At 33.9% G+C, this 25,945-nt stretch overlaps 5 protein-coding genes across 5 annotated transcripts in view; 3 read left to right on the top strand and 2 right to left on the bottom strand.

Annotated features, from left to right (window-relative positions):
- Nucleotides 1-36: 36 nt before the first annotated feature.
- Nucleotides 37-4,610, bottom strand: LOC108578811 (vacuolar protein sorting-associated protein 18 homolog). Its single transcript, XM_017942208.1, has 19 exons — nt 4,572-4,610; nt 4,405-4,490; nt 4,120-4,303; nt 3,900-4,057; nt 3,616-3,792; nt 3,461-3,508; nt 3,054-3,243; nt 2,864-2,985; nt 2,546-2,767; nt 2,346-2,462; nt 2,166-2,278; nt 1,978-2,089; nt 1,727-1,909; nt 1,325-1,642; nt 1,111-1,246; nt 818-1,033; nt 602-753; nt 428-525; nt 37-352 (listed from the first exon to the last, which is right to left on the bottom strand). The coding sequence occupies exons 2-19, from the start codon at nt 4,462-4,464 to the stop codon at nt 37-39; spliced, it is 2,922 nt and encodes a 973-aa protein (XP_017797697.1). The 5' UTR covers nt 4,465-4,490; nt 4,572-4,610.
- A 613-nt stretch (nt 4,611-5,223) lies between these two features.
- Nucleotides 5,224-7,537, top strand: LOC108578865 (DNA-directed RNA polymerase III subunit RPC5). The gene is made up of 8 exons (XM_017942275.1): nt 5,224-5,274; nt 5,632-5,888; nt 5,959-6,152; nt 6,225-6,397; nt 6,480-6,684; nt 6,759-6,961; nt 7,033-7,196; nt 7,270-7,537. The coding sequence occupies exons 1-8, from the start codon at nt 5,224-5,226 to the stop codon at nt 7,535-7,537; spliced, it is 1,515 nt and encodes a 504-aa protein (XP_017797764.1).
- Nucleotides 7,538-15,843: 8,306 nt separating this feature from the next.
- On the top strand, nt 15,844-18,341 carry LOC108578826. The gene is made up of 5 exons (XM_017942227.1): nt 15,844-16,068; nt 16,399-16,497; nt 17,106-17,297; nt 17,809-18,045; nt 18,126-18,341. Exons 1-5 carry the CDS (start codon nt 15,844-15,846, stop codon nt 18,339-18,341), a joined length of 969 nt encoding a protein of 322 aa, XP_017797716.1.
- Nucleotides 18,342-19,093: 752 nt separating this feature from the next.
- LOC108578825 (luc7-like protein 3) lies at nt 19,094-21,377 on the top strand. The gene is made up of 8 exons (XM_017942226.1): nt 19,094-19,163; nt 19,538-19,666; nt 19,777-20,025; nt 20,127-20,333; nt 20,403-20,564; nt 20,648-20,829; nt 20,904-20,992; nt 21,052-21,377. Exons 2-8 carry the CDS (start codon nt 19,562-19,564, stop codon nt 21,123-21,125), a joined length of 1,068 nt encoding a protein of 355 aa, XP_017797715.1. The 5' UTR covers nt 19,094-19,163; nt 19,538-19,561; the 3' UTR covers nt 21,126-21,377.
- Nucleotides 21,378-23,796: 2,419 nt separating this feature from the next.
- LOC108578827 (solute carrier family 25 member 38-like) overlaps nt 23,797-25,945 on the bottom strand; it is a 2,622-nt gene continuing 473 nt past the window's right edge. The window contains exons 2-7 of the mRNA XM_017942228.1: nt 25,027-25,145; nt 24,855-24,939; nt 24,615-24,794; nt 24,253-24,424; nt 23,911-24,170; nt 23,797-23,823 (exon numbers count right to left, since the gene is read on the bottom strand). Coding sequence (XP_017797717.1) covers nt 23,797-23,823; nt 23,911-24,170; nt 24,253-24,424; nt 24,615-24,794; nt 24,855-24,939; nt 25,027-25,145 — 843 coding nt within the window. The remainder of the gene's footprint in view (nt 23,824-23,910; nt 24,171-24,252; nt 24,425-24,614; nt 24,795-24,854; nt 24,940-25,026; nt 25,146-25,945) is intronic.

Raw genomic sequence — 25,945 nt, 5'->3', positions numbered from 1 at the left:
TTAATTATTAGAAGAATATAAATTTAAAAAAATAATTTACTCAATCATAAGTTCTCCACAATATAAACATTCAGAGGCTACCAATTCATCAATGTCAGCCTTGATTTGATCTTTCATAGATAAATATGCAGATCCAGCTGATGTAGTGTCTTCAGATCTGTTAGAAAGAGCGGTCAGTTGACGTTGTAGATCAACTAGCTTTGTTCTCTGATCCATTGACAACATAGGTGTTAATGCAGCTACAAGGCAATCACTATGAAATCCGTGTCCACATGGAAATACGTAAAAAGGTCGTAATAATAATTGGATATTACAGCTATTGCATTTATCTGTTACATGTACCAATGTACACCTAAAAAAGAAAATCACTTATATTATATCATTATTTACCTATTTTATATCATTATTTACCTATTTGTCTATTTACCTCGTTCTAAATTCTTGTATATCCTTCCTGAGATCTTCAGCTGCTTTTGTTGCTTCTTGCATATCTTCCTTCAAATCTTGAATATGTTGATTATATTCCTATGAATTACAATGGAAATAAATAGTATCTGTTTATATATTTAATAACTAAATGCTATATGTGACATTATATTACCTGTAATGATTTGCAAATAGCATCTTTAAAGTGATCAATAGTAACAAAATCTGAAAAGAATGGTAGTATATCTTGTATTTTGACTATATCGCAATGTTGCAAGAATTCCATTGCTTGTTTAATATCATCTTTCTCTCGAACCACGTATTCAGCTAAAATTAATATTAATAAGAATTGGTATAAACTATGAAGTTTCGCTTTCGCATCCGTAATTACCAATTTTTAGCCATAACTTTTTTCTTAATTCATTATCAGAAGGCATAGCAGCTATTTTTTTAGCAAGATTAACACCAATTGTTAAAGCTAAATCAACCGCTGTTGTCCAGAGCCCAAGTAAAGCAGACAATTGTACACAAGCTTCTGTTAAACCAACTTCTTGACACAATTGTAATGCATAATGCACATCATAATATACCATATTTATATCTTGTCCTGAAAAAATGTAGATATTTTTATTAAAAATATTTTTTCGTTATATTTTTAATGAAAAAGTATAACTTAAAAATCACCTTGAGAAGTAATATAACGCATTACTTCATCTTGTTTATAACGAGCATATAGTAATAATAGAAAGTTGTGTATTGCTTGTTCTTGACAACTTTGTTCATATATACAAAATTCTAAATATCTGATTACTTCTTTGGCCTGGAACACCAAAAACTGACTAAATAGAAACTCTAAAATTTGGAAGAAATAAAAAAATACAAATTGTAAGTATCTCACGTGTTTTTCATCACTAGTGCAAGCTACTAAGGTTGCAAGTAGCTTAGATGGTTTTAACAAAGAACCTTGTGACATTAAAGCAGTCACTGCAGGACGTGGTAACTCTCTCAGAAGAATACCAGAAAACTGATAAAAAAGTTCTCTATTGTTTTGACTTTTTAAAACTTCAAGAGCTTCTAAATAATTATTTTTATATAAATGTTGACGTATCACTTCTTCGTAGTTACAGTGCATTATAGTCAAACGAACCAGATTATCTTTGTCACCATGACTTGCCATTAAATCGTATATGGTGCTACGATTCCTTTTTATGCATTCCTAAAATTAAAGTAATCTTTTGTAAATTGAACGAAATTTTTAACTATTTTCTGTAAAACAGCGTTACATCTTTGTAATTAATACCTCTACTTTTGGTATTGCAAGAAAACTATCAAACTGTTTCTGCAGTTCCAAATACTGTGAATCGTGCAAGTACGATGTATTATTATTCCGTAATTCACCCATTTGATTCAGAAATAACTCGGTCATCCATACAACAATCATAGTTATTTGTGTTTTATCTTGGGGTTTCAATCCTTCGAGTTTCTAAGCACAGAGAGCTAAATTACTTCAAATGTTTAAATTTAAATAATGAAAATCGACAAATATAATACCTTTTTAAGGAATGTTTTTAATGCCTCTATTTGCCATTCCTGAAGGAATTTTGAAGAAATTCCTTCAAATGATGAATGTGTATCTGCATATATAAGAGCACTTTTTTCATATCTATAAAATAACGTTAAAATAATTTTGTAACAATCTATTAAATAGTAAATTTAAAATATTTTAATCTTCAACTTACTCCTTATTTTTAAAAAGCATGTCTGCTTGCTTTACAAGAACTTCATCTGTATGTGCTGGATTATCTTTACAATATTGTTTTGCAAGTTCAAATTCGCCTTTATCAACATAAACCTATTTAAATATAATTTATGTATTTGTTAATTTGTATAAAAAGTTTCACTCAATGAATTAATTTTACCTGCCAGACATTTCTATCTTCTTTATTAACTTTATATTTAAATATTGCTCTTTCACTATAAGCCCATATAGAATGTGTTATACAGTCTTTGGTAATATTAACGAATTTTCCAACAGCCTATAAAAATTAGGTCCTTTTTAACAATCTCACCGAATCGTAAGAATTACATTGACATTATAATTTCATTCCATTATACATACATCATTGTAAATGTCTTCAAATATCAATTTCTCATTTAAAAGTGACATGCCTTTAACACGATCTGTATAAACTAATAATGCATGAAATTCTGTCAAAACAAAAGATAATGGAGCAGGAGATAATGGTGTTTCTGAATCATTGTTTTTCATTGGACTTGCTTCAGAACAAATTAACCTTTGCTGATTTATTAATACATTTTTTGGATCCACTTGTGGATCAATCTAGGTAAATTCCAAATGATTAAAAAATGAATATTATGTATAAGAAGTATCACTGAATGATACATTTAAATCAAGTAATAGTAAAATAATTATCACCTGAGCATATAATATACAAGTTTCGGTTAACCAACCAAAAGATTTTGGTAAAGCACCAAGTGCAGAATAATAGAGTTGCATTTTAGAATAAGGTAATGAACTTAGTACTTCAATAAAGCTTTCTGTAAAAACACTGCTTTAACAAGTAGCATAAATGTAACTTAATGAAATATGGATAACAAAATGTTACCTGGTGTATTTAAATATTTATTGAAAACTTGTTGCAATAAAGGTTTTTCTTCTGGATTTTGTACTGGTCCAATATATTGGTAAATTCGCATAAGAGTGGTAACAATAATCATATATTTGTCAGTATTTGGTATTTTATGAAACACTAAACCAGTAATTGGTGGTTTACTATCTTCTCCTATATCAAACACCTAAAATAAACAACAATCAAACATTGCTTATATAATAACATTATACAATATTACATTATATGATGATAAGTTGTGGCTATGATATGAAATCAGCATAATATTAATAAGCACACATTAAAGTGACTAAAAAGTCATAATTTTTCATTGTGGCCAGAAATATCTATATTTCCAGAAAATGAGTATTTTACACATGCAAAAAGTATAACTTCTAACTCACCAATCCTTCTACCTCTTTAGCACCATAAAGAGGTAAATAGTTAGGAAGCTTTGGACATAATGAACAATGATATAAGGGAAATATTGTTATTATTAAGGAATGATAATGTTTACTGATAATGATATTAAAAATTAACTTTCATTTTTTTTTTATACCTGACGCCAATATTGTTCCAAGCTTAAATTAAATATTTTATCAGCATCTATATCAATTTCTGTTTCAAGAATGAGACCTTTTGAAGTTCCTAAGAGAATTGGACCTGTAGCGGTTTCTGAAGTATTTGAAAAATTCCAACCAACAGCAGTAATTTCATGTCCATTGAATTTACTTGCCTAAATGAACAAATCATGAAGACTATATATATATAATTATATAAATTGATACAAACTCTCATCATATGTAATATATAATATTTATTATACCTGTTCATCTCATTTACCTGTTTCAATTTTGTTGTTTTTCTGTGTAAGTAATATAATTCAGGAGGTGAATTATTTTCAGACTTTGCAACAAAAGCTATTAACAAATGATTACCCAAAGGATCAAGAAACATTCCTGATATTTTCATATTTGTTGTATATTTTGATATATCAATCACTGAAATAAATGTCTTGTATCAGTTTATGCTTTATATTATTAATGTTAATTAAAGACATTACCATCTAGTGAATTTGGATCTTTCATGTCACTACGTAAGAGAGTATTGTTACTCATGGCAATGACATTGATATTGTTATTAACAACAAAATGTAAAATTTGATCAGTTGGTACAAAATTAAGTTTTTGCCTTGTAAAAATTGGTCCATCATTTTGGAATTTCATTTGAATAAATCCTGCTGTACTCTAAAAATTTAATAAGACATTTACTTTTCAATATTTTGTTTCATTTATAAACAACACAAGTAGAAAAGTTAATAATTTATGCTGCAAATAAAGAAACTTACCCTATCAAGATACATTTCTGCATCATATGCTTCTTCATATTTATCAAGCATTGATGTCATTTTTTAAATTTATTTACAAGTATTCACTATACCATAATAAAAAGATAAAGACATTGTAGTTATGTCTTATAATTCCAAAGCAAAATGCTCTACTGTATTATACTTACATATTAAATAAACTGTCAAGTACAATTGTTTTAATAACATTTATTATTCAATTTCCATATTGGATGGAAAACACTAATGCATTTTTATAAATAATAATCAACACAAAAGTCTCGTTAACCTGTAACTTACAAGTTAACCTTAATTTTTACACAGATTATTATAAACATAATTGTAGATCACTCATGGATTACATATATATCATTAAAAATTCAAATCACTTTACTTATATTTACAAATATCAAATAAAATTACAACGTGTTTTAACATGGATTAGAATTTGACAGTAATATAACCGATTAAGTTCGGTTGCATTGGTAGGAGTGATAAAGTCCACACTACAGTCATAGAGATATAGAAGTTAGATGAAAATATATTTAAAAAACAAACTTATAGTTTAGTATTATATATTACTACTTATTAGACTCAATTATTGTTACATAGCTTTATACAATAATATTTAATAACAAAAAATTCATATAATTGTTTCATTTCAATGTCTATCTTTTAGTGTACTACATCCAGCAAGTATAAATTTTATCTACCTACTTCATCTGAATTATCTACTTCAAAAACGTGGTATAAAAATCAGTGTTTGCATGAAAAAACGTTTGGGTAGCATCAAACAATAAATAAGAAGTAAATATTATTTAAATGTCTAATACTAATAAGATGGAAAATGAAAGTGATCCAGTGGTTAAAGAGGTTTGTAAACGTATTTTCACTTTCTGTTTGATATTTTAATTTTAGGTTACTTTTAGTTATAATGTACATTTTGTCACGTGTAATATAATTATGCATAATTAAAGTGATTATCTACTTATTCTTGTTTATTATATTATAATAAGTCATGCTACGCACTCCATAGATACCATATTATGTAAACTGATAGAAATGTAAAATTCTTATTTTAAATAAATTTTATAAAATACAAAGTATGTAATTATAATTATATATCTTGTTTTTTATTAAACAATCATGTGAATGAAAAAAGGAAAATGTATAAAAATCATACATGTAGTTAGAGATAGAGGGAAATGAAAAATTTTAATTTTTTTTTAGATTCCAGTGTATCTATCACAAACACTTGCAGATAAGTTATTTATTTTTCAATATCCTGTCCGTCCTGCTTGGAAAGGTTATGATAATACAACCTTCTTAAAAACCTCAATAAAACCAGAAAATCAGGAAGTTCTCATAGAAGTAGCAATAGATACACATAGTGTCAATTATGATCAAAGCAAAGGTGAACAAATTGCATTAAATGCAGATGGAGATTCAAGGACTGATCAAGCAGATGATGAAAAGGCATTTGACAGGTATTTCAAAAATCACACCAATAAATTATTTATATACCTTTTATTATATGTTACAAATTTCATGCTATAGCAATCTTATGGATAAAACATTGTTGCATTCATCTCGAGCATTACCAAACTGTTCCAATTATGCAGTTGGTATTTTTCAAGATGGAGAGTTGCATCTAACACCACTGAGAGGAATTATTCAAATGCGTCCACAGTTTAATTATCTTGATAAAAGTGATAAACGTGTAAGAGAAGAAGCCAAAAATATGGGTGAAGGTAGTATCTGGATAAAGTTACATTAATTTAAGTTGCTTATATCTTTTTATAATATTACTTTTTAATATACAGAATTAGATGAGGAAGAAGAAGGTCCAAAACAAGTTAATGTAACCTTTGCTAGGCAAAAGCCTGAATTTATGAAAAAGATGCAAGAACAATCCTTTCAGCATTATACTAAGAAAAGTTTGGAAGAAAGATGGATTCACACAAATTATATTCCAGCAAATACACCTCAATCAGAGGTTAATATTGCTTGATCCATTTGATCATATTGTTAAAAAATAAATTTTATTAAATACTTATTGTAAAAACATGTATTTTCAGCTCACATGTTTAGAAATGTTTTGTTCTGCTACTGATGAGACTGTAAATACACTGAATTTAAGCAGTCAGCAATATTTAGAATTGTTAGCACCATCAGTGAAGGAAGAACAAGGTTTTAAATCAGATGTTTCCAATCATGCTACATGTCTTAATTATATTAGGACTTTACCTCTTCTTGATCAAGTGAGAATGCTCATGAAAGATGGTTAGTGATTTCAAAATCTCTATGTATATTAATCTTAGATTATTACATATTAATGATAAAAATTTCATTTACAGCCAAAGTTATATCCTTTCCACAATTAAGGTCTATTTTATCACCAGATCAAGAAACAACAGCTATTTTAAAATATTTACAACAAGCAGCAGTTTTAGTACAAGGAAACTGGGTTGTAAATAGTGAACTCCTGTACCCAAAAGATACTATATCATCACATAATGGCATTCCAGCAGAACTTATGTGTAGGGCTAGGGATTATGTAGTAAGTGTTATGTTTACTATATAATTTGCTAAAACAAAAATTACTATTGTACTAAAGTTATGCAATTTCAGTTATTATCATTTACGGAAAACGAATTCCTCGACCGGAAGACAATGTCATCTGTTATTAAATTACCTCCTGATGAAATTAAAGAAATATTTATAAATTTAGCAGTACATGAACCTAAAAAAGGATGGCATTTAATTATTCCACCTACTAAAGAATTTAGTGAAAGGTATTATGTTTATTATAAAAGCAATGAATATAACGATCTGATACTCATTTGGTAAATGCAATTTGTTCGATAGATATCCTGAAATAGTACAAAGACAAGAAATGTTTTGGGAAGCAAAACGAAAACATCTTCGTGAAGCTATGGAAGTTCAAAGTCCAATTCCACAACGTCAAAGGCGGAAGTCAAACAGAGAATCTGTTGGGTCCGAAAATGAAGAAAGAAACGCGGGACGTGGCAGGAAAACGTTGAGAGATTCTTCAATGTCCGACAACGACAGTGCGACAGAGCCAGTGAAACATAAAAAAACTATTCGATCTCGCAAAGTATCGGAGACCACGTGACCAAAGTTGATGCGCGATTGAAATCTACGATACCTCTGTATATTGTTAATGTATTTGAAATTACAACAAATTTACTTAGGTCATATTATTACAACGTGTCTGTTTAGATACACTACCAAAATTTTTCGCTATACTTGCATCCTAAAATTATTTAAGTAAAATATTTTCTAGTCTCAAGTGACAGGTCTAGCAAACGACAATACAGATTCCGAAAACTAAATACTTATGTACATAAGGAAATGCTTCATTCTGTTACCTTAGTTATTTATTTTAAAATTATACGTTTAGTTTTTATATGTCGTGCATCATGCAAAATTCAATCATGGAAGATTAATTTAAATTTAAACAATATTGTTTATCGAAGGATGTATAGAAACATAAGTGTTTGTTTAATTACGTGGTGATCGCAGAGTTTGTTGGCAAATGTCATGCTGTCAACAATGAATGAATAGTATGTATTATAACAAAGTTGTATAAAGCATTCATTTATTGTTTCCAGTAGTTACTTCTTGCACATCGTTGATCGATGATGCGTCGAAAGCATTGACTGAGAAATGACTGATGTTTTTTTATTTTGTTAAAAATATTTTTAAGAACAAAAAGAGTATGATGTAAAATCGTAAATCGACGTTAAGTAGACATATATGTATAAACTAACAAAATATCAGATAAAGTATGTATCCTATTTATTACTACGACATTCAATATGTACATATTTATAGTTGAAAATGTATTTCCATAAATTTCTTACACCCTTTATCTATTCCATTTTAAAAATATCGCGTAAAACATCAAAGAGTATCTTTTATTTACACGGATAAACAGTAGAAACGTGTTAGTCAATAATATTGTATTATAATATTTTCAAGTTACGTAGAAAGTGGTACCTGCGCAAAAGCAGGAAGCGTTAATAAAAAAAACCAATACCGCTATGCAAACATCTATTCCACTCTAACTAATGTACTCATACGCATACGTGTATATTTCGATATAGCAGTTGCCCGAACTACTTGTTCACCGTTAGTAACAAATAATACGAAACTGATCATCTCTTTCTTATTTACATGCAAAATCTATTTACCGTAAAAAGAGAATGTCTCGTTCCTTTCGAAGAAAATTGCGTTAAAAAGAAAAAAACACTTTCGTACCTTTATAAATTCAGCGTTACAGAAAATAACTGCAACATTAGAATTCATCGTAATATATTAACGAGAAAGTAATAGCACGCCTGTCCTTGGGATTCTTACAAAAATCATACTACATACTTCAAACACATAATTTCAATCGATTTGCGTAGCAATTCGAAATGAAGGCGTACAGATGTATACACACTATACTTGCGTATTCGTGTAAAAAGACCAAAGAAAGAGTTGTCCTGTCAAAACGTAACTTTCTTCGCTCGATTGCGAAATCGTCGGTAAAAGAAAGAAAGAAAAGAAAAAGAACGTAGAAACGCTGACGTATCTCTCGTTGACGAAAATAAACCTCGATGTTAACAAGGCAGCGTGTTATTCGCTGCAGTTCTCTACATTTGCATACCGTATAGCGTTAACATGAGTTGATCTCGTGAATGGAAAGAATGCGCGCGTAAAGGTGACGGTCATTCACCTGAACTGGTGTAACAAACGTACTAGCTACGTAAGATTGTCAAAAAGGTGGGATCAAGATGATCAATCGAGGGTGAAAATGAACATCCTCAAGCGATTAGAATGAAGTTCACCTTCCGCCTTTTAATTAACAGTTTCGTCTGGTTTTTCTCATTCTCCTCTTTAATGGTCCATTTGCGTAGTACAGGGGCGGAACAGAGGGCGAACACACTTTCTCCTGTAGGTCTGACAGCCTCGGTGAAAGTATTCCTTACGCCTTCATACGTCCATAGCACCCGAATATCTGTTACTCTATCGATACCACGCCTCCACAGAAATGATAAGACTGATCCACACACCGATTGATTAGCGGAACTTATAATCTAACGATCTATTTGTACATCGAAATTACCAAACTGATCGATAGAAAAATCACAATTATAAGACTTAATTATGTACATATATTTGCTGTAATAATGAAGCGCTTAAGATGATGTACCGCAATGTTCACTTTCAATTTTTTTTCTTCTTTCCATCGTGAAAACGATATATTGTTCAAATTACAAGCGATGTGAAAGTTTGGAGATCCGAGATAAGGTGTCTGATGTTTTGTAATGAAAAACGGATAATTGATGGGGAAGAATGAGAGGTCGATGAATTATTTAACCGCGGCTAACGCGTGCATTAAACCAGACACATTCGTCATCTTTGTGAACCGCGGAACGGAATTTTATACTTTATACGCGCCGATCTAAACTCAGTTGCAGTTAGCGTAGAAACCGGTTCGAAAAGAAAAGAAACGAAAGAAAACGTCTCAATTCTCTTCGACGAGGTCAATTTTCTAAGTAACGAACGTGGCTTTTGAAATACCCGATGCTGTTCGATACCATTGTCCAACGAAGGTTCGATCCTTTGAACGAAGTTATCGAACGCGTGGGTGAAACTAGTTTCGCCTGAGGTACAGCTAACGAAAAAATTCGCGACGTTAATTGCTCGATCGAGTACATTCTTGTGTCGCTTGAACTAGATTTCACGGCGAAGAAAAAGACAGCGAGTGTTTGTCAATACGTGTTTCAACTGTAAATTTATGTAACTGAATAAATATCTTGTGAAATAATTATGGAATGTTTGTACGTGAAGAGAGACAAAAGCATTTTGGCACGATTCGCTGGACAAAGAAACGTTCCGAATGGAAGAACGAAGAAAGTGTAATTACACTACGAATCCTTGGATCTTGTCGATCGGATCGATCGAAAGGAGTCACTCGACGATTTCCGTTAAGTGAAAACAATGACCTTCGATAGGCGTCTCTTCTAGAAAGAAAGTCCATGCGATCTGTTTCCATACGATTTCAATAAATTACACGCTAAACAGTGCGTTGAATCCAACGGGGGAAAAAGAAGAGACGATTCACGCTCCCGAACAGTTAAGAAATCGAAGAAAAAGAGATCGAAAGTTTCACAACCAGCCGTGAATTTTCGATTTTCTTCTCCGTTTCATCTTTCAAATCCGTTTCATATTCGTCGATTACTTAAGATTGTTCGATTTATACGTAAAATCGATAAGATTCATACCGTTGAATTATCACTGTGAGACGAATAATTGAATATCTGAATGCAACTGTAATTATTAATAAGACTGATTAAGAAATATGTAAACGTACAGACGCAAGTACGCGATTACGAGATTTTTTTTGTGAATGCAAGCGAAGATATGGATTCTCCGTGAAAGGCAATTAAATTAAGCGAGGATAAACTAACCCACTTTAGACATCTCAATGGCACAGCGTGCAACTCGTGATTTAGGTGAAAAGCAATTAAAGTCCGCGTTTGTATGCTGTGTGTACGGGAGAGATTTAAAGATGCGCTGAAATAGGCCGAACGATACGGGGAAAGAAGCAACGTTGATTCATTCAGTGCGCGAATTTTTCCAAATTTTTCAAACTGTAAACGAGAATTTCTACGAACACTTGAAACAAATTGTAAAGGTGAAACGGATCGAGAAATTTTTTCGCTGCACCGCAGAAGACGAAAATAAAGTTTCGTCGTTTCGCATTAGAATTGAAATCACGCACGCCTCATGCAAATAGAGACGTAAAAATTTGACATCGAAACACGGTACGACGACCTACTCTCGAAAGGGAAAAATTTTCGTTCGGTGCGGCGCGGTAGAAAGCCAAGGATCGCTCACTCGATTTCGTTTGGATCTCCGTCGCTATCGAAAGTATAATGTACTTTTGCGGAAACGATCGGGTGTGAAGTCTCGTGTGTACAGAAGTAAAAAGTATCGAAAGGCTTTAGATATCGGTGACGTAAGGATTGCATTCAACCGTGCAATACGTTCGATGCCTTTTTCTCTCCCCCCTGACGCTTCGTTAATATCTCATTAACCATGAACAGAGACATTCTTCCGCGGGAATATTGTCGTTAATTGTATGTCATTAGCTCCGGCTATTTTTCCATCTCGATTCATCGAAATTTCGCTCGCCCAACGGTGGATAAAATCCGTGGAATTCGCCAGCAGAATTTCTGATTTCGCACCGCGTTTTATTCCACTTTCCTGAATCGCAACCGGGTATATCCGTGCTCTACCCGCAATCGATTACATTTCACAGCGCGGCACATGCTCTGTTACATATGCATATCTCGCGTTTAACACGATTTGCGCCCTTCCTCTTAATTACTTTCCATTTGATCCTTTTCTAGCTGCGTAGGAAAAAATCCCGTGTTACAACGATGATGAATAACTTGAAATTTCACTTCGTATCTAATCTGTTTAATTAAAGTTTCTATAAATTCCATCGAATTTCGTCGAATTTACGAAACATCGTGTGTACCACCGCGAAAGAAACTTTTTCGCGCTTCGTAGATAAAATCGTTTTTTTTTTCTTTCAAACATTTCTGAAGCACATTCGCTGGATCAAATATAGCTTTCGAATGAATTGAAGAAGTAACTGTAACCCCTTCGAGTCGTGCAGTTCTGTCTTCTTCGTCGTGAAAAGACAAACTTCCTTCAGCGATCGTAATCCCGTTCTTCTCGATTCTATTAACATAACATTCTTCGGTGTTCTTATCAGAATCTGGTCTCCAAATAAATCGCTTCAATTGCCTCGTTAAGATCGTTTCGTGTTCGATGTAACAGTGAGACGGTAAACAGCAATTATGCTTTTTTAAACGTTACGTCAAAACCACGTTGCCTAGCGAACCCGATCACTGTACGATGTTCCTTTTCCGTTTATTCAAGATCACGCAGTTCGAAGATTTCGGGGAACAGCCTGTTTTACAATATGCATCGGCCAGTGTCTCTCTCTCCCACTACCCTAAAAGCGACACCAGATATTACCTTGGTGGAGGTAACTTTCAGCGAGACACGCTATATAAGAGAATGAAGAACCGGCCGGCCGAGATAAAGCTCGTGTGTTGTCAATCCCGCCCATCGTGCCTGTTATACTCCTCTACCTCCGTCGTTGACAGGTAAGCGGGGTAAATAGTACGTCTCTAAAAGAAAAAAATAAAAGGAAGGAGAAAAGAAAATTGTGGGATCAGTGACGCGAAATTGGACAGTGCAAAGTGTTTTTTCCACTCAGTTTCCTGACTTCTTCTCCTCTGTGTACCATTGGTGTTCTTTCTGTTCGAACGGTGTGAACAATCGTTCGGTATCGATTGAGAAAAGAAATTAAGAGAAAAAGGGTGAGATTGATGGAGATATTCGATTGAATAATAAGAGGACGTAACAGATCGGAATACCAATGTACATAACACAGTAGATAGGTTTTAAGGGGAAAATGGTATGAAAAATTTGCGAAATTATCGTCGTTATGCATGGTGGAGCGGAGATTATGGCACGTGCCTTAGAAACGAGAAAGCAAACCGGTTGTGCGAGGGCGATCAGGAACTGTAGCTTTGGAATTTATGAAAGATTTTAGCAGTAGGTGCTAGTTTTTAATTGATGTTACGCCGCGTTTCAACTATTTTCGTTAATTATTCGCATGCCCGTAGACTTATTCCTAAAACAATCTGCTCTACTTTTAACCACACTCGTTCATCTGTTATTTGCATTTATTTTTATTATTTATTTTATTCGATAAACAATATTTCTAACATTTTCAGTTATTTTTATTTATACCTATAGATTGATACAATTAGATTTTACAACTTTATCGTGCACTTTTGAAAGTTCTTGCAGCATGTTTCGTATACCTAAAATTCCGGAGCAAGGTGATCGACGGTAAAAGGTCGACACTCTTAGGACCGCCAGCCTTTGATCTACCGGAGACAGAAAAAAGAAAGAAAAAAATTGTTGTCAGGAGTATAAAGCATGCTCCAGATTTCCGTAAGAGCATGTCCAAGTCTGACAACTGGCCGACCAGTTACGTGTGCCCTCCACTGATTATATTATGCCGCCGCGTTCCTCTCGTTTGTAGTTACCCGACAACTATCTCTTTTTTCATTATGCAATTGCTTTCTTTCATAAGGGATCAGCTTCCAATTTCAGAGGCATTCGCGACTTCTTTGGAATGATAAGAAAAAAAGAAACACCTGTTACAAAACACCGTTGAAATTAAATTCGACATCCATCATTCGCGTTTCTTCTTTGTTAATTCATTAGTAGACAATTACGCTATCCCGCAACATCGGTTACTTTTGTAATATTGCTTTTTTTGTTTTCACTTTCAACAACTCGTTAATTTTTCAATTATTTTCATTCATTTCTTCAATTGAATTAACTTGGTGAAATTTCTCGGAGATACATCGTTCCAATGTTATTTTTTTAATTGCACAAATGACGGTAGCTTCGAGAAAGTCTACCCGTTTGTTTGTAACGAAGTGTGTAATTACGACAAATAACGATACATTTCACTGGGAAAAACCGGAATGAAATTCGCGCAATTACGCATAATTTCGCGAAATTGCCTGGAGTATTAAGAGTAATACACGCTGACCGTGTCCGATCATGTACACGCGGAGAAAGTTTCTACGATTTTCCTCGATGAGAGATACCAGTGAAACTGAAATAGAAAGAGAGCACGAAAAAGCAGCGGTGGTCGGTCGTACCGAGGGTCCACTTAGGCGGTTTCGTATCAGACCCCTCTGTCATCGGTGTCCTTTCTAGGTAGGAACCTTGGACGATATTGTTTCGCGATCTGCATGCTCTCTTACACCATAACATAATTCGCAACACCCGAGACAGATACGTTCCGATTTTTCTCAACTGGTACCATTTTTATACGCAGACCCTCTCACTTTCACTCGAGCTACCGATCAACGCCAAGTTTGTGGCCTACCTCTTAACGATCGGCCGGTTTCCAGCTCTTACGGCTAAGTAAAGACAAGATTCTCATTAAGAGCGACAACTACATTCTTCCGTAACTCAACGTGACCAATTATTCGCCACTTTGTTTCTTTAAATGGACCGGTTAATCAAGGGAAAACCCTCGTGAAGCGGTTGTTACGCGATGACCCGAGATCTCGTCCGCGGTGCAAGTTGCGTAAAAGTTGTATTAAAGCGAGGGGACAAACGGGTTACACATTCGACCTTTGTAACGTGTTTCAGAAAATCTTTCTCCAGTTTTCATCGGTTCTTTCTTTTCATTTTTTCGTCGTCGTAAAAGGGAAACGCGTACTGGTGACCTGGTTGCTTTCCCGAACGGCTGATTTCGTTGATAAGGGTCGAAATAAGGAAAAGCGACTTGCCGGGAGAAAGCGAAGAACGAAGGAAACGTGTCTTTTCTTCGTGACATCGAAACTGGAAGCTGTGTCTTTGAAACGAACTCGAGATAGGGAGAATTGAATTTTTAATTTACATCGATCGCTGTCCACTTTGAACGACGCGTTAAAAAAAGCGGACCCGTTTTACCTCGTCGCCCCATTTCCCCCTTGTCTTTCACATTTGTCACGTTTCAAGAGAAGTTTCTCTCGACAAACCGAGAGATCTGTACCGTAGACATGTCAGGAGGTTCACTTTCGTAAGACGAGCCTTTCAAATTTATCGAAAGCACCGGATCTCTCGCGATACATCATCATCACCGTTACGAGTGAGATGTTTCCAACGAATCGTGAAACCGCTGTCCGTGTTTTACGCACTTAGAAAGTAAGGTGCTTTCCACGGCCATTATCGATACAAGTGCAAACGCACCTACCTGTTTCAAGACAAACAATAGAACTGTCACCGAAAATTCAACAAGTCTCACAGACTGGAACGTATATTTTCTTCGAAAATTCGACCAATTCTACTTTCTTCGGTAAAATTCTTTCACCACGTTTCACCGTAATTTCTCTCACCCACGTTCAAGAGCAAAAATTACCAATTAACATTCCTATCGTCTACAATTTCCAACGCTCGTTCATCCGCTGAAACACAGTAATCACCCGTCAGCTCGGTGAATATTGAACGATCGCCTCGATCAAATCGTACAAATATCGAGGATCACCATGAAAATACCACGTTTACCAGATACTAAACGAGATCGATCAATCTTAATAGCCACGTCGTTTTACGTAAATCCGAATGAAATATATCCGAGACGCTTTTCACTTCGATTCAACCACCAATGACCAAGGTCACTTTCCCTCGTGCCTTAAACGTAATAAATTTTCTCCGTGTGCCACATAACGCAAAAATCCATCAAGCACGTCCACGGTGGACGGTGAAAAATTACCGCGGCGGATATTACAGGAAAAAGAGAAAGAAAAGAAACAACTCTCGTTCTCCGTTTGCAGAATGTATTGGCTGTGTGTGGCGGCGGCCTTAGCTGCGACCGTAACGGCGCAGGGTCCTTACGATCTTGAACAAAGAGTGCCATTTCCGGGCAAATCGTCCAGCCTAGGACCGCTATACTCGGCTGGCCTCAGCGCTGGTCAAGGTTTTCGCGATAACAGCTACGAGGATAACATTGTCACGCCTACGCCAACGCCTGTCTACAGGAATCAAAACGGTCAACCGGCTGTAAGTAGTGGAATTGTTACTTATTCACACGGTAACTCATCTGTTTTTCTTCCATTCGTAACGACTCTTACCTTTTTTGTCTAATTGCCGGCCTCGGGCGATGTTCGGTTAAATTATTAGCTGCAACGAAAGCAGTTACGAAAGCACAGGTATATTGCGTGTGTCGTTGGATATTATGTAAAGGTGTTACGTAAAAATTAGTTACTTTCGGTCGATTTGAACGTATCGATGAATTTATATCGCCATGCGTGACCACGCGTGAAGACCTCGGCACGCTTCCATGAATCATTCGAAATTTATAGCGTGTGCATTTCTTCTTCTTCTTTACAGTTGTACCGTAAACCATCGGCACCGTCGCTAGATCAAACGGCTATCAGAGTGAATGGACCACCACGTTCCGTTCTTCGAGGACCACCGCCAAATGCTAGGGTAATTGTTGTTTCGTGATCGTTCGATCGTTGCATTCTCACGTTATCTCCTCGTACAGTCGATTTAACACGATTAGGAAACAACCAAGTTTCCACGCAATTATGTAAGGTTCGACGGGAACGTTTGTACCTGTGAAATATGGATCGAACGTGAAAGAAGGGAGAGAAAGAAGGAATTAAGAAATTTTCGGGTGTCGCGATCGATACAGGTGAAATTTTGTTACGCTTTGTCTCTCCGCCGGTAAGGTGAAAGTATTGTAAGAAATTGTTGCATCCATTGTTTGAAGTTCCACACAATAAACTTGCGTAACGGCGGACCGTTGCAACGAGAAGAAATAGTTTTCACGGAGAACGAAACCGTTTTAGTTTTTTCCACTGGTGATTTCCAATAATTACGTATTCCGTTCGGTATCTCGGCGATCTGCCTTGTCGAAATTAAGTAATCGTTTGCGGTAGATCGTCGAGGCTGATTTTACCGAGTTGATCTTATTGTTTTTCCGAGGAGTAGAATTGAGAAATAAATGCGCGTTACATAAACGACTTCGCTTCATAAGTCGCTTTCTTTCTACGTTTAAATAGAATGCCACTGACGGTGTTGTGTGATTAAAGGATCCTGAAGAAATCGAAGAGAAAGAAGAGCCTGATCGTTTGACAATCCTCTTGCCTCAAAGCAAATTCGATTGTGTGAACAAACAAACCGGCTATTACGCAGATGAGGATCTTAATTGCGAGGTCTTTCACTATTGTCAAGACAATGCTAAACACTCGTGGGTTTGTCCCGAAGGATTCACGTTCCATCAGGTAATTTTTAACGATCGATTAAACGAAAATTCACTGAAATACGAATCTTTTCTCGTAACCGACACTCCAAGTGTTAAACACGAACCACTTTTCAATACTCGTTCTATTACCTGACCACACGAATCGTGACCTTTCTACGCGTAATTAAAGTTGCTCGGTGAAAACGTTCCACGGGTATAAAATACCTCCGATCGTGTTAGAAATTCAGTTTTAAATACCGCTGATAAGTAAATTTCACCTTACACACACGTGGCCACGTTTTCACCCTACCCACTTCCGGTGTTCCACGCCAAGGAAACAGTTAAGCAAAGTCAATCATAAATCGCACGATCTGTTGCCCCGATAACCGGGTACGTCGTTACGCGTTTCCGGGGTAATCGACTCTACGTTCCTTTTCTCGGTGGCAAAGATGCAAATAAGGAGGTAAGTATCGCACGAAAACTCCTTTCTCTCGTGAAACATTCGAGGCTAGTCGCGACGGTGGCCTGGTAATCACATGTCTCTGTTACAGGTTCACCTGATCTGTATGCCGCCAAGCGGTGACATAAATTGCAAGAAGAGCTCGCAGTATCATTTCGTCAACGAGTATCTCTACAAACCGTTGAACTTGGCGGAAGCTGAGACGAAACCTAACGTGACCCTGAGATACAGCGAAAGATATTTCCCCGCAGACATTCACCCGGATGAACGTGAGGTTGGTGACTATCAAATTACTCCTTCTGCGCCTATTCGCCGTCCAACATCACCTGTAAGGCTTTATTAAAACGTTGCTGTCTTTTCGACGTGTCAACGTGGAGATGAAATAAAATGGTGAATTCGTATGTGTAGGCGTACGGAAGTCCTCAACCACCAACGTTGAATAGCATTCCACCATCGGCGCGCCCACAGTCAGCAGGTCTTCCACAGTTTCGTTTACCGGTGAACCAAGTTTTCCGCAGTCCCGAGGAGGTGAATATTCCTCTTCAGCATAGACGTCCGCAACCTCAACACCAGCCTGTGAGAAGATTCCCCCAAGTACGACCTGATGACGAAGAGTACGAATAAATTCTATCGGCCGTCGTTTTTATAATAATCATTCATCGTCACACTCATCGTCGCATTTTTGTCGTTAATTAAATCACAACGGTGTCATCATACATCTTGCGTTGAAATCATGAGGAAAAGAAACACTTCTGGGATAATTGCGATATTTATTCGATAATAAAGTATAGTTGTAACTCGATAAATTAATTTTAGAATGTAAATCATTTCGTGCTTTCGTTGTTTCTTTCTTTCTTTTTCTATTCCGTAGAAATTCGTCGGTATTTTAAGTTGAAATTTTTGTAATTAACGTATCGAATTGATGTCAAGTTATATTTATGCATATTGTGAGTATGCTAACACATGTGTAATCAACATTAGCTTAACAGTGATAACCAATAAATTGTTATTACGTTATATTTAATAGCATTTGTTACTTTAGAAACGTTGCTATAGATATATTTTAAAAGGCATTTTTGATATTTCCTAAAAGTAACAAGTTACCATTTAATTTTGTCTATTTGAAACGGCGCAAAATTTAAATAAGGCGCGCTCAAGTTTGTGTACGCGCAGAAATAGTCAGTTTACCGTTTAAACGAATTACGTGTAATGCGAAATATATAAAACATTTAATTCATGTATATGTTTGTTAAATATAATTAAGATTACGATTATTTTTATATCCTTGCAAAGAAAATAATAACAAAACTAGATGTATATATATATTTATTGTTACAAAATAGACATTGATGTTTCACTTTATATTACGTAGTAATGGAGGTTGGAGGAACATCGTACCGCGATTCATATTGCATTCTACTATATAGCATTTTTTAATTTCACAAGGTATTGTACTACAAACTGTAGGAAACAAACAGCTGTCAGAAATATAAAACAAGTTAAGATTCGTTTAATATTCATTGTTTATCGAATTGAACGAGTATAAATTTCGATTTTCTCTTGTTCGTTTCGTGTACTTTCTATCAGTTTCGCCATATTGTTTGCTACACTACCGCCTTCTGAAGTAAAAAACTTCAGGGTTAGAATCAGAGTATTATCACTTCGTTTGTGTCTCAATGTCCCTGTGAATTTGTCTTGTTTCGGTTTGAATTTACCAAGTTTCGTTATTTATTGCATCCTTTACGTAGAACGTGAGAAAATTATTCCCATAGCGTCTTTCCAAAAATTATCGGTGTATTTTCATATACTCTTGATAAAAGACACGCAATCAAGAATTTCGGAATATGGCTGCTGCTGCTGCTGCTGCTTTGCTGGATGAGCTTATGGGAAGAAATAGAAATGTTCTTCCCAACGAAAAACCCAAAGAACTTAATTGGGAAGATCCTGAGGTAAGTTTACGAGAGCGCTGATATTTCGACAACGTAGTCGTTAATGTATTTTAATTACCAAGCATTAACGTATCGTCGTAGTTTTATAACATTATCGTTATCCTTTCTAGTTTTGCAAGTTGTATTTAGTTAAATTTTGCCCCCACGATCTATTTGTTAATACGAGAGCTGATTTGGGAGCGTGTTCTCGAGTACACGATGACGAGGCTAGAGAATTATTCGAGAAAGCACCGTACTCTTATCGAAAACAACAATATGAGGATGAATTTATCAGATTTTGTCAAAGTATGTTGAACGAGGTTGAGAGAAAAATAATTAAGGGAAAACAACGGTTAGCTCTTATTGGAAGAACAGAAGCGGTAAAATTAATTTTAGAATTAATTCTATGATTCAGTCAATCCTTGTATTTTTGTATTAAAGCAATGACAAAAAGGTTTATAAGTTTTGTACATTTGTTTAGCCTACTTTGACACCAGCACAAACACAAAGAAATGAAGAACAAATTGCACTTTTAACTGAGAAAATTAATAAGCTTGTAGAAGAAGCAGAGCAAAGTGGTATACAGGGCAATGTAGAACAGGCTCAGGGCCTAATGAGATTATGCGATCAATTGAAAGAAGAGAGAGAAACATTGCGAAAATCTAATGATAATAGTCACTATAATCAGGTAAATAATACACAATATGAAATATCATAATAAAATAATAGAAAATAATGAAATGTTAATTTATTTTAGACTGCTGAATTAGCTGCTGCACAAGAAAAACAAATGGAAGTATGTGATGTATGTGGTGCGTTTCTTATTGTTGGAGATGCTCAACAACGAATTGATGATCATCTAATGGGTAAACAACATGTTGGATATGCTAGGTTAAAGAGTGCTCTCCAAGAAATTATGGTAACACTTACAGTTTTTAATAATAACATATAAAAATGTTTAAATAATTCAAGATGATAACTGGTACAAAAATAATTTTGTAGAGTAAACGTGAGAAAGCTAGAGATGAAAAAGAACAAAGAAGGGAGGAAGATAGGAAACAAAGAGCACGTGCTAATGAAGAACTTGATAGAAGAAGAAGAGATGATAGGGATAGGGACAGAGAAAGAGATAAACGTCGTAGACGTGATGATGACAAAGGCAGACATGATTCAGGCAGTCACAGGTAAATTATTTGAACATTTATATTAAATTATTCAATGTAATATATGATTATTTCATAGTATCTCTTATACTTAGAAATTCTGGACACAGAAGTAGAAGCAGATCAAGAGATAAACATGACAGACATCGAGACGACGATCACCGACGTCATGCTCGAGATAAAGGTAAATATATAGTACACTATTGTTAAATTTGAATAATCAAGAATGCGTTAAATTTTTAGGAAATCGTGATCATCGAAGCTCAAGTCATCACAGCCGACGCCGCCATCGATCTAGAAGTCGAAGTCACAAGTAACTACTCTTGATTGGTTAGTGAGTGAGAAGTAAGCCAGGTATGCACTAAACAATATACCATATTCGTCTCAATTACTGTACAGGTTCTTTACCAGGTGAGTTTCATTAGATGCACATAATATATACATGATAATTATCTGTAATTTTGAAGAATGGCATAGTCACAGCGAGCCAGTCTCTGGTCCTGCCTATTAATCGGAGAAACACTCTTACTAAATTTCATATGGACCTGTTTGTACAGCGTTTAATTTTCAAAGTGACGAGCTTGCTCTGTAACATATTACTGAAAAACGGTGCATCGAGGTAATGTCGAGCAAGGAGTAGTAAAGTTGTACCCATACGAAAGGTATTTTTATCATGTAGTACTATAGATATTGTCTACAGAGCAAGATAGGAGAAGGTATACCTATGCTTGCTTTGATCGGTATAATGTCTTCATAGGGTAAATCAATTATGTAATTTCAACGACTGCATAGCTTTTTTGTCGAAAAGAAATTAGTGGTTTAGTGGAGGAAACAGTGCCTACTTCCGTAGACCTGCCACAACAGTGCCCTGTGTGACTGTGACTATACAATCCTAGCTTCTACTACGCATTTCTGAGGTATTTATATCGGAATGATAATACCAAACATGTCCTTTTATTAGGAAAGTTAGATATTTTCAAAATGGTGATCTTTATTTTGAAACGATATTTGAGTGCTTAAAGTTATGATAACAAACTCCTGCTCTTACTTTCCTTATTCCCTAATTGCAATTTACTGGAGCATATTCAGTTTAAAACCGAGTAATGTTTTATTAGCTAGTCAGGGATATTTTCCACTGTGAACCCAAAGAGGAATAATTATAATTATTCAATTTCAGATAATAAAATCGTAATATTTAAGACAAGGGATTTATATGTATAGCCCAGAAATGTAAAATATACTTATTTAACAGCCATCTGGCTATAATCGATAAATCAATAAATAATTCGGGATTATTATATGTTGGCATATAGTCGCATCGTCGTCTTTTCGATTTTATTTGTACAAGTTCGAGAAACATGTATCATATATGATGCATATTCTTCCCTTTGCATGCATTTTTCTCCATTATTTTTAGTTCTTGAAAGACAGGACATGGCGAAGCTCGGTGAAATTTTCTTATTGGAAAGTCGTAATTCTTATAGTGTCATGGTACAGCGATTTGAGGGTTGATGACAGGTCACATGGAATGTGTCTTACGGTGCTCCGAGGACATCCCCTTTAATCATATCTTGTCTTATTCTTTTTGTCGCGTCCTTCATTTCGGCTTATAAAAAACTCATACTTTACACGCGTACTACATTTGTGTGACTCGTGTTAGCTCATGATAAATCAATCATTCACACACTTAATAATCTGTTTTTTGTACCAACTGGACTTATCAAATAAAGTACAGAAATATTGGCTTTAAATAAAGGATCGTCTTGTATTGTTACATTGGAGTAAGAAAAATCCTACTCCTAAAAGGACTTCAACTGTTTTGTAATTAAAATTTATCATTGTCATCATTTTATTTTTATTTCACATTCATTCCATTCTTATATTACTGCACTATAATAAATATTAATTGGGTTTTAAAATTTATTTTATTTTACGAAGTACATTAACTATTATGATTAAACTTTGTGAAACTTTTTTTTTTATAAATTCTTTTTTTCCAATGTCACAAGCAAAGATGATCAGGTTTAATTATATGATCTGCTTTTCCACACATGTAGCCGACCAAAGTATGATATTTTTTTTAAATATTTCATATATTAGGGAAAGGTTAACAAATAATATACAAATATGTTATCCTGCAGTTTGGTAACGACCCGGAATTAATATGAGAAAAAACATAATAAAATCATTATTTTTAAAAACTGTATTGTCTATTTTCAGACAGAAGACATGCCATGGGGATGTAACCAATGCAACAGGCTCACTTGCACACTGCTTAATATAATATTAAGGTAAAGATTTTGCATAATCTAAAAATTCCAATCATGAATTTTATACACTTGCGTTTGAGTTCACTTTTGCCGCATCGCGCTTTCTTAAAAGTTGATTACAGAAATCAAAGTTCTTAAAATTCAATACACAATTATTGTTGTCAACATTATGTTATACAATGAAAAAATATCTTTAAAAAACAAATTTATTAGTAATTTATTCGTATCCGATGCAAATGTTACTTTAGGCTACCTACATATAAAAAAAGACAGACATCAAGGTAAATCGTCTATAATTTGCATTGTAATACTCATAAGATTGTTAATTAAAATTAATAAAACAGTACTGCAATGAAAGTATCAGGTTATTTTGGAAAGACATGCAAACATTAAAATTGTCGGAATTATAAACAAAATAATAGACACTGTACAATCTTTAACAAATTATAAAATTTATTAAATAAGTATATACATTAATAATACATTATTGAGCGATAGGATATTCTATCTGAATACTGTACATAGTAGTAATATTTGCTATAATACAATTGTCTGCTATAATCAAACTATCTTTGTACAAACTAAAATACTGTACATCAAGTGTAAATATCTGTATTGGTTAAATGACTTTGGTTCCACCATGCGTAAATTATTTAATTTCTTTAAATTTTATGTCAACAAACACCAAAAAGTTATATATCATTAAATAGAAACAATTTTATTTAAGCCCCATACCTTTTGTAACCTAAAAATAATATATTATTTCATTCGTGTGATTTGTTTTAGAATTGTCTTAACAATAAAAAATTAAAAGATTTAAAAATTTTGCTACCTCTTCGTATACGGTCCAAGCCATTGCAGTCACTAATGTCCTTCTCAACATTCGTGGAACAATGCCTTTAAAATATCCTAACATACCATATTTCTTATAAACCCTAAAAGCTGCATTCCGAACACCTTTAAATTCGTTAGGATATAATTGTATTTTTGTCTTAATTACATCAGCAGGTTGTGTTACAATAGAAGCAAATATTCCTGCTAAAATTCCGCAACTAAAATGAATCGGAGCTGACGATATGGAGCAGGGCAAATCTAAAAATAGATATATATGTTACAAAGATATAATCGTATCGCGGAGATATTTTATGCATTTTCAATTTCAATAAGAATTTACCTGTTTTAGAGATTACATTCTTTAACTGAGTATAAAATGTGAGATAAAGACCACTATATGGAGCGTCTCTTAGTAACGTTGGTATTAACCCGCTCGAAAGACCTCTTACTCCTTCCTGCTTGTAAATTAATTTCAGTGCTTGTCCTACACTCTTATATCTATACACATCACTCTATGAAAATGCAATCAACGTTAAATTTCGTAAATCCATACAATTTGTATTAAGTAGAATATTTTAGATTTATCAGTATCAATATTTTTACATCTAATTACCTAATTTTATTTTCTGTATATTTTCTATTCATATAGTGTAACATATATTGTATAAGGAATGTAAGTGTATTTATAATAACTGCACGTACCTCAAAACGTGTTTTCACTACTGTTATTGGAATTAATAGAGCTGCAGTCATAGACCTTGCTGTAATGCCTAATAACAGAGCTTCTGTAGGTGTAAGTGGATCTTTTAGATGCAATGTGTGCTTTAACCAGTGTAATGATGAAAAATATAATCCTACACCAGGCACAACTCTGGTAATGGACTGAAATTTTTTTTTTTTTTTAATGAACATAATCAAATTTAGTAATTGCTAAATTCTTACCGGAGTCATACCCCGCCATAGTCCGAACACATTTTCGTTTTTAATAATATGTATTACCGTTCCTAAAGTGCCGTTTCTTGGAGTACTAATATAAAAATCAGTCATAAGACAGCCATTGAAAGAAAAATTTTATATGAAACGATTAAAAAGGAGAATGATATTTTTCACTTACTCAAGATGAAGATTTACTCGACTTTGAAGTCTGGTTTTAACAAGATCCAATGGTTGAAATAAAATAGTTGAAAACGTGCCAGAGAGCGATCCAGCGAGAAAAGACTTCAAAACAGGATACTAAAACAAATACATATATGCGTCTCGATTTAAAAAATATATAAATTATACATTCTTTATTAAATATTTGAAATACTATACAAATGTATGTGTATTCGTTTTTAATTAAAAAAAATAATAATGTGAAAGATGCCTTATAATGGAATATGTAGATTAATATATCAATGATTGTCATTGTAATAAATATATGTCATTATCTTGCACGAGTTTGCTCACGTGAGTTATAAATTTCCTTTAAAAGGTCAATATAATTATCTGTAAGTGCAGTTCCTTGGGTTATCGGTCATTACGAGATAATTTCTTTTTTCTTTTATTATTTCCTAATTATTTGTCCTAAACATGGATTAATTCCAAAAATACGTATGTTAATGAATTATGACCATTTTTACAAAAGAAATTTAATATATTATGTTTAGATAATTTCAAGTGTAGTTATAACATTTCTAAATAAACATCATTATTATTATTATTTATATATTCTCGACATAATCTTGAGAATTCATTTTCAAAAATATAAAAGTACTTTATTAAAAACTAGAAAATATAAAATTTCATTTCAAATTGTCTTAAATTTTATCTAAGTTGTAAATGCATTTAATTGTATAATAGTCCAATTCTTGTAATAGTCGTAGAATAGATAATTTTTTATTTTCTTTTTCAGCTTATACTTGTAAATTTGGGACATCAAACTCGCAAACTCATAATGAAAATGAACACATGAGATACTAAATGGTGGATACTGCTCCACATAAATCATCTCCCATCCAGTACACCTCTTTTTCTAATTAGAGGTATTTTTT

Source organism: Habropoda laboriosa, unplaced genomic scaffold, assembly GCF_001263275.1.
Source record: "Habropoda laboriosa isolate 0110345459 unplaced genomic scaffold, ASM126327v1 scaffold62, whole genome shotgun sequence".
NCBI classification, from domain to species: domain Eukaryota; kingdom Metazoa; phylum Arthropoda; class Insecta; order Hymenoptera; family Apidae; genus Habropoda; species Habropoda laboriosa.
Note: the sequence above shows the minus strand (reverse complement) of the source record. Positions and strands in the feature narration are given on the sequence as shown.

Excerpts from the sequence above, each read along its gene's own strand:
- LOC108578826 (XM_017942227.1), top strand. The coding sequence starts at position 15,844 with ATGTATTGGCTGTGTGTGGCGGCGGCCTTAGCTGCGACCGTAACGGCG. Across the intron at positions 16,069-16,398 it reads ATCAAAACGGTCAACCGGCT|TTGTACCGTAAACCATCGGC; the intron begins GTAAGTAGTGGA and ends TCTTCTTTACAG. Across the intron at positions 17,298-17,808 it reads AAGGATTCACGTTCCATCAG|GTTCACCTGATCTGTATGCC; the intron begins GTAATTTTTAAC and ends TCTCTGTTACAG.
- LOC108578811 (XM_017942208.1), bottom strand. The coding sequence starts at position 4,464 with ATGACATCAATGCTTGATAAATATGAAGAAGCATATGATGCAGAAATG. Across the intron at positions 1,643-1,726 it reads TTGCAATACCAAAAGTAGAG|GAATGCATAAAAAGGAATCG; the intron begins GTATTAATTACA and ends CTTTAATTTTAG. Across the intron at positions 353-427 it reads ATACAAGAATTTAGAACGAG|GTGTACATTGGTACATGTAA; the intron begins GTAAATAGACAA and ends TTTCTTTTTTAG.
- LOC108578825 (XM_017942226.1), top strand. The coding sequence starts at position 19,562 with ATGGCTGCTGCTGCTGCTGCTGCTTTGCTGGATGAGCTTATGGGAAGA. Across the intron at positions 20,565-20,647 it reads GTGCTCTCCAAGAAATTATG|AGTAAACGTGAGAAAGCTAG; the intron begins GTAACACTTACA and ends ATAATTTTGTAG. Across the intron at positions 20,830-20,903 it reads CATGATTCAGGCAGTCACAG|AAATTCTGGACACAGAAGTA; the intron begins GTAAATTATTTG and ends TCTTATACTTAG.
- LOC108578865 (XM_017942275.1), top strand. The coding sequence starts at position 5,224 with ATGTCTAATACTAATAAGATGGAAAATGAAAGTGATCCAGTGGTTAAA. Across the intron at positions 5,889-5,958 it reads GATGAAAAGGCATTTGACAG|CAATCTTATGGATAAAACAT; the intron begins GTATTTCAAAAA and ends TTCATGCTATAG. Across the intron at positions 6,398-6,479 it reads CAAATACACCTCAATCAGAG|CTCACATGTTTAGAAATGTT; the intron begins GTTAATATTGCT and ends ATGTATTTTCAG.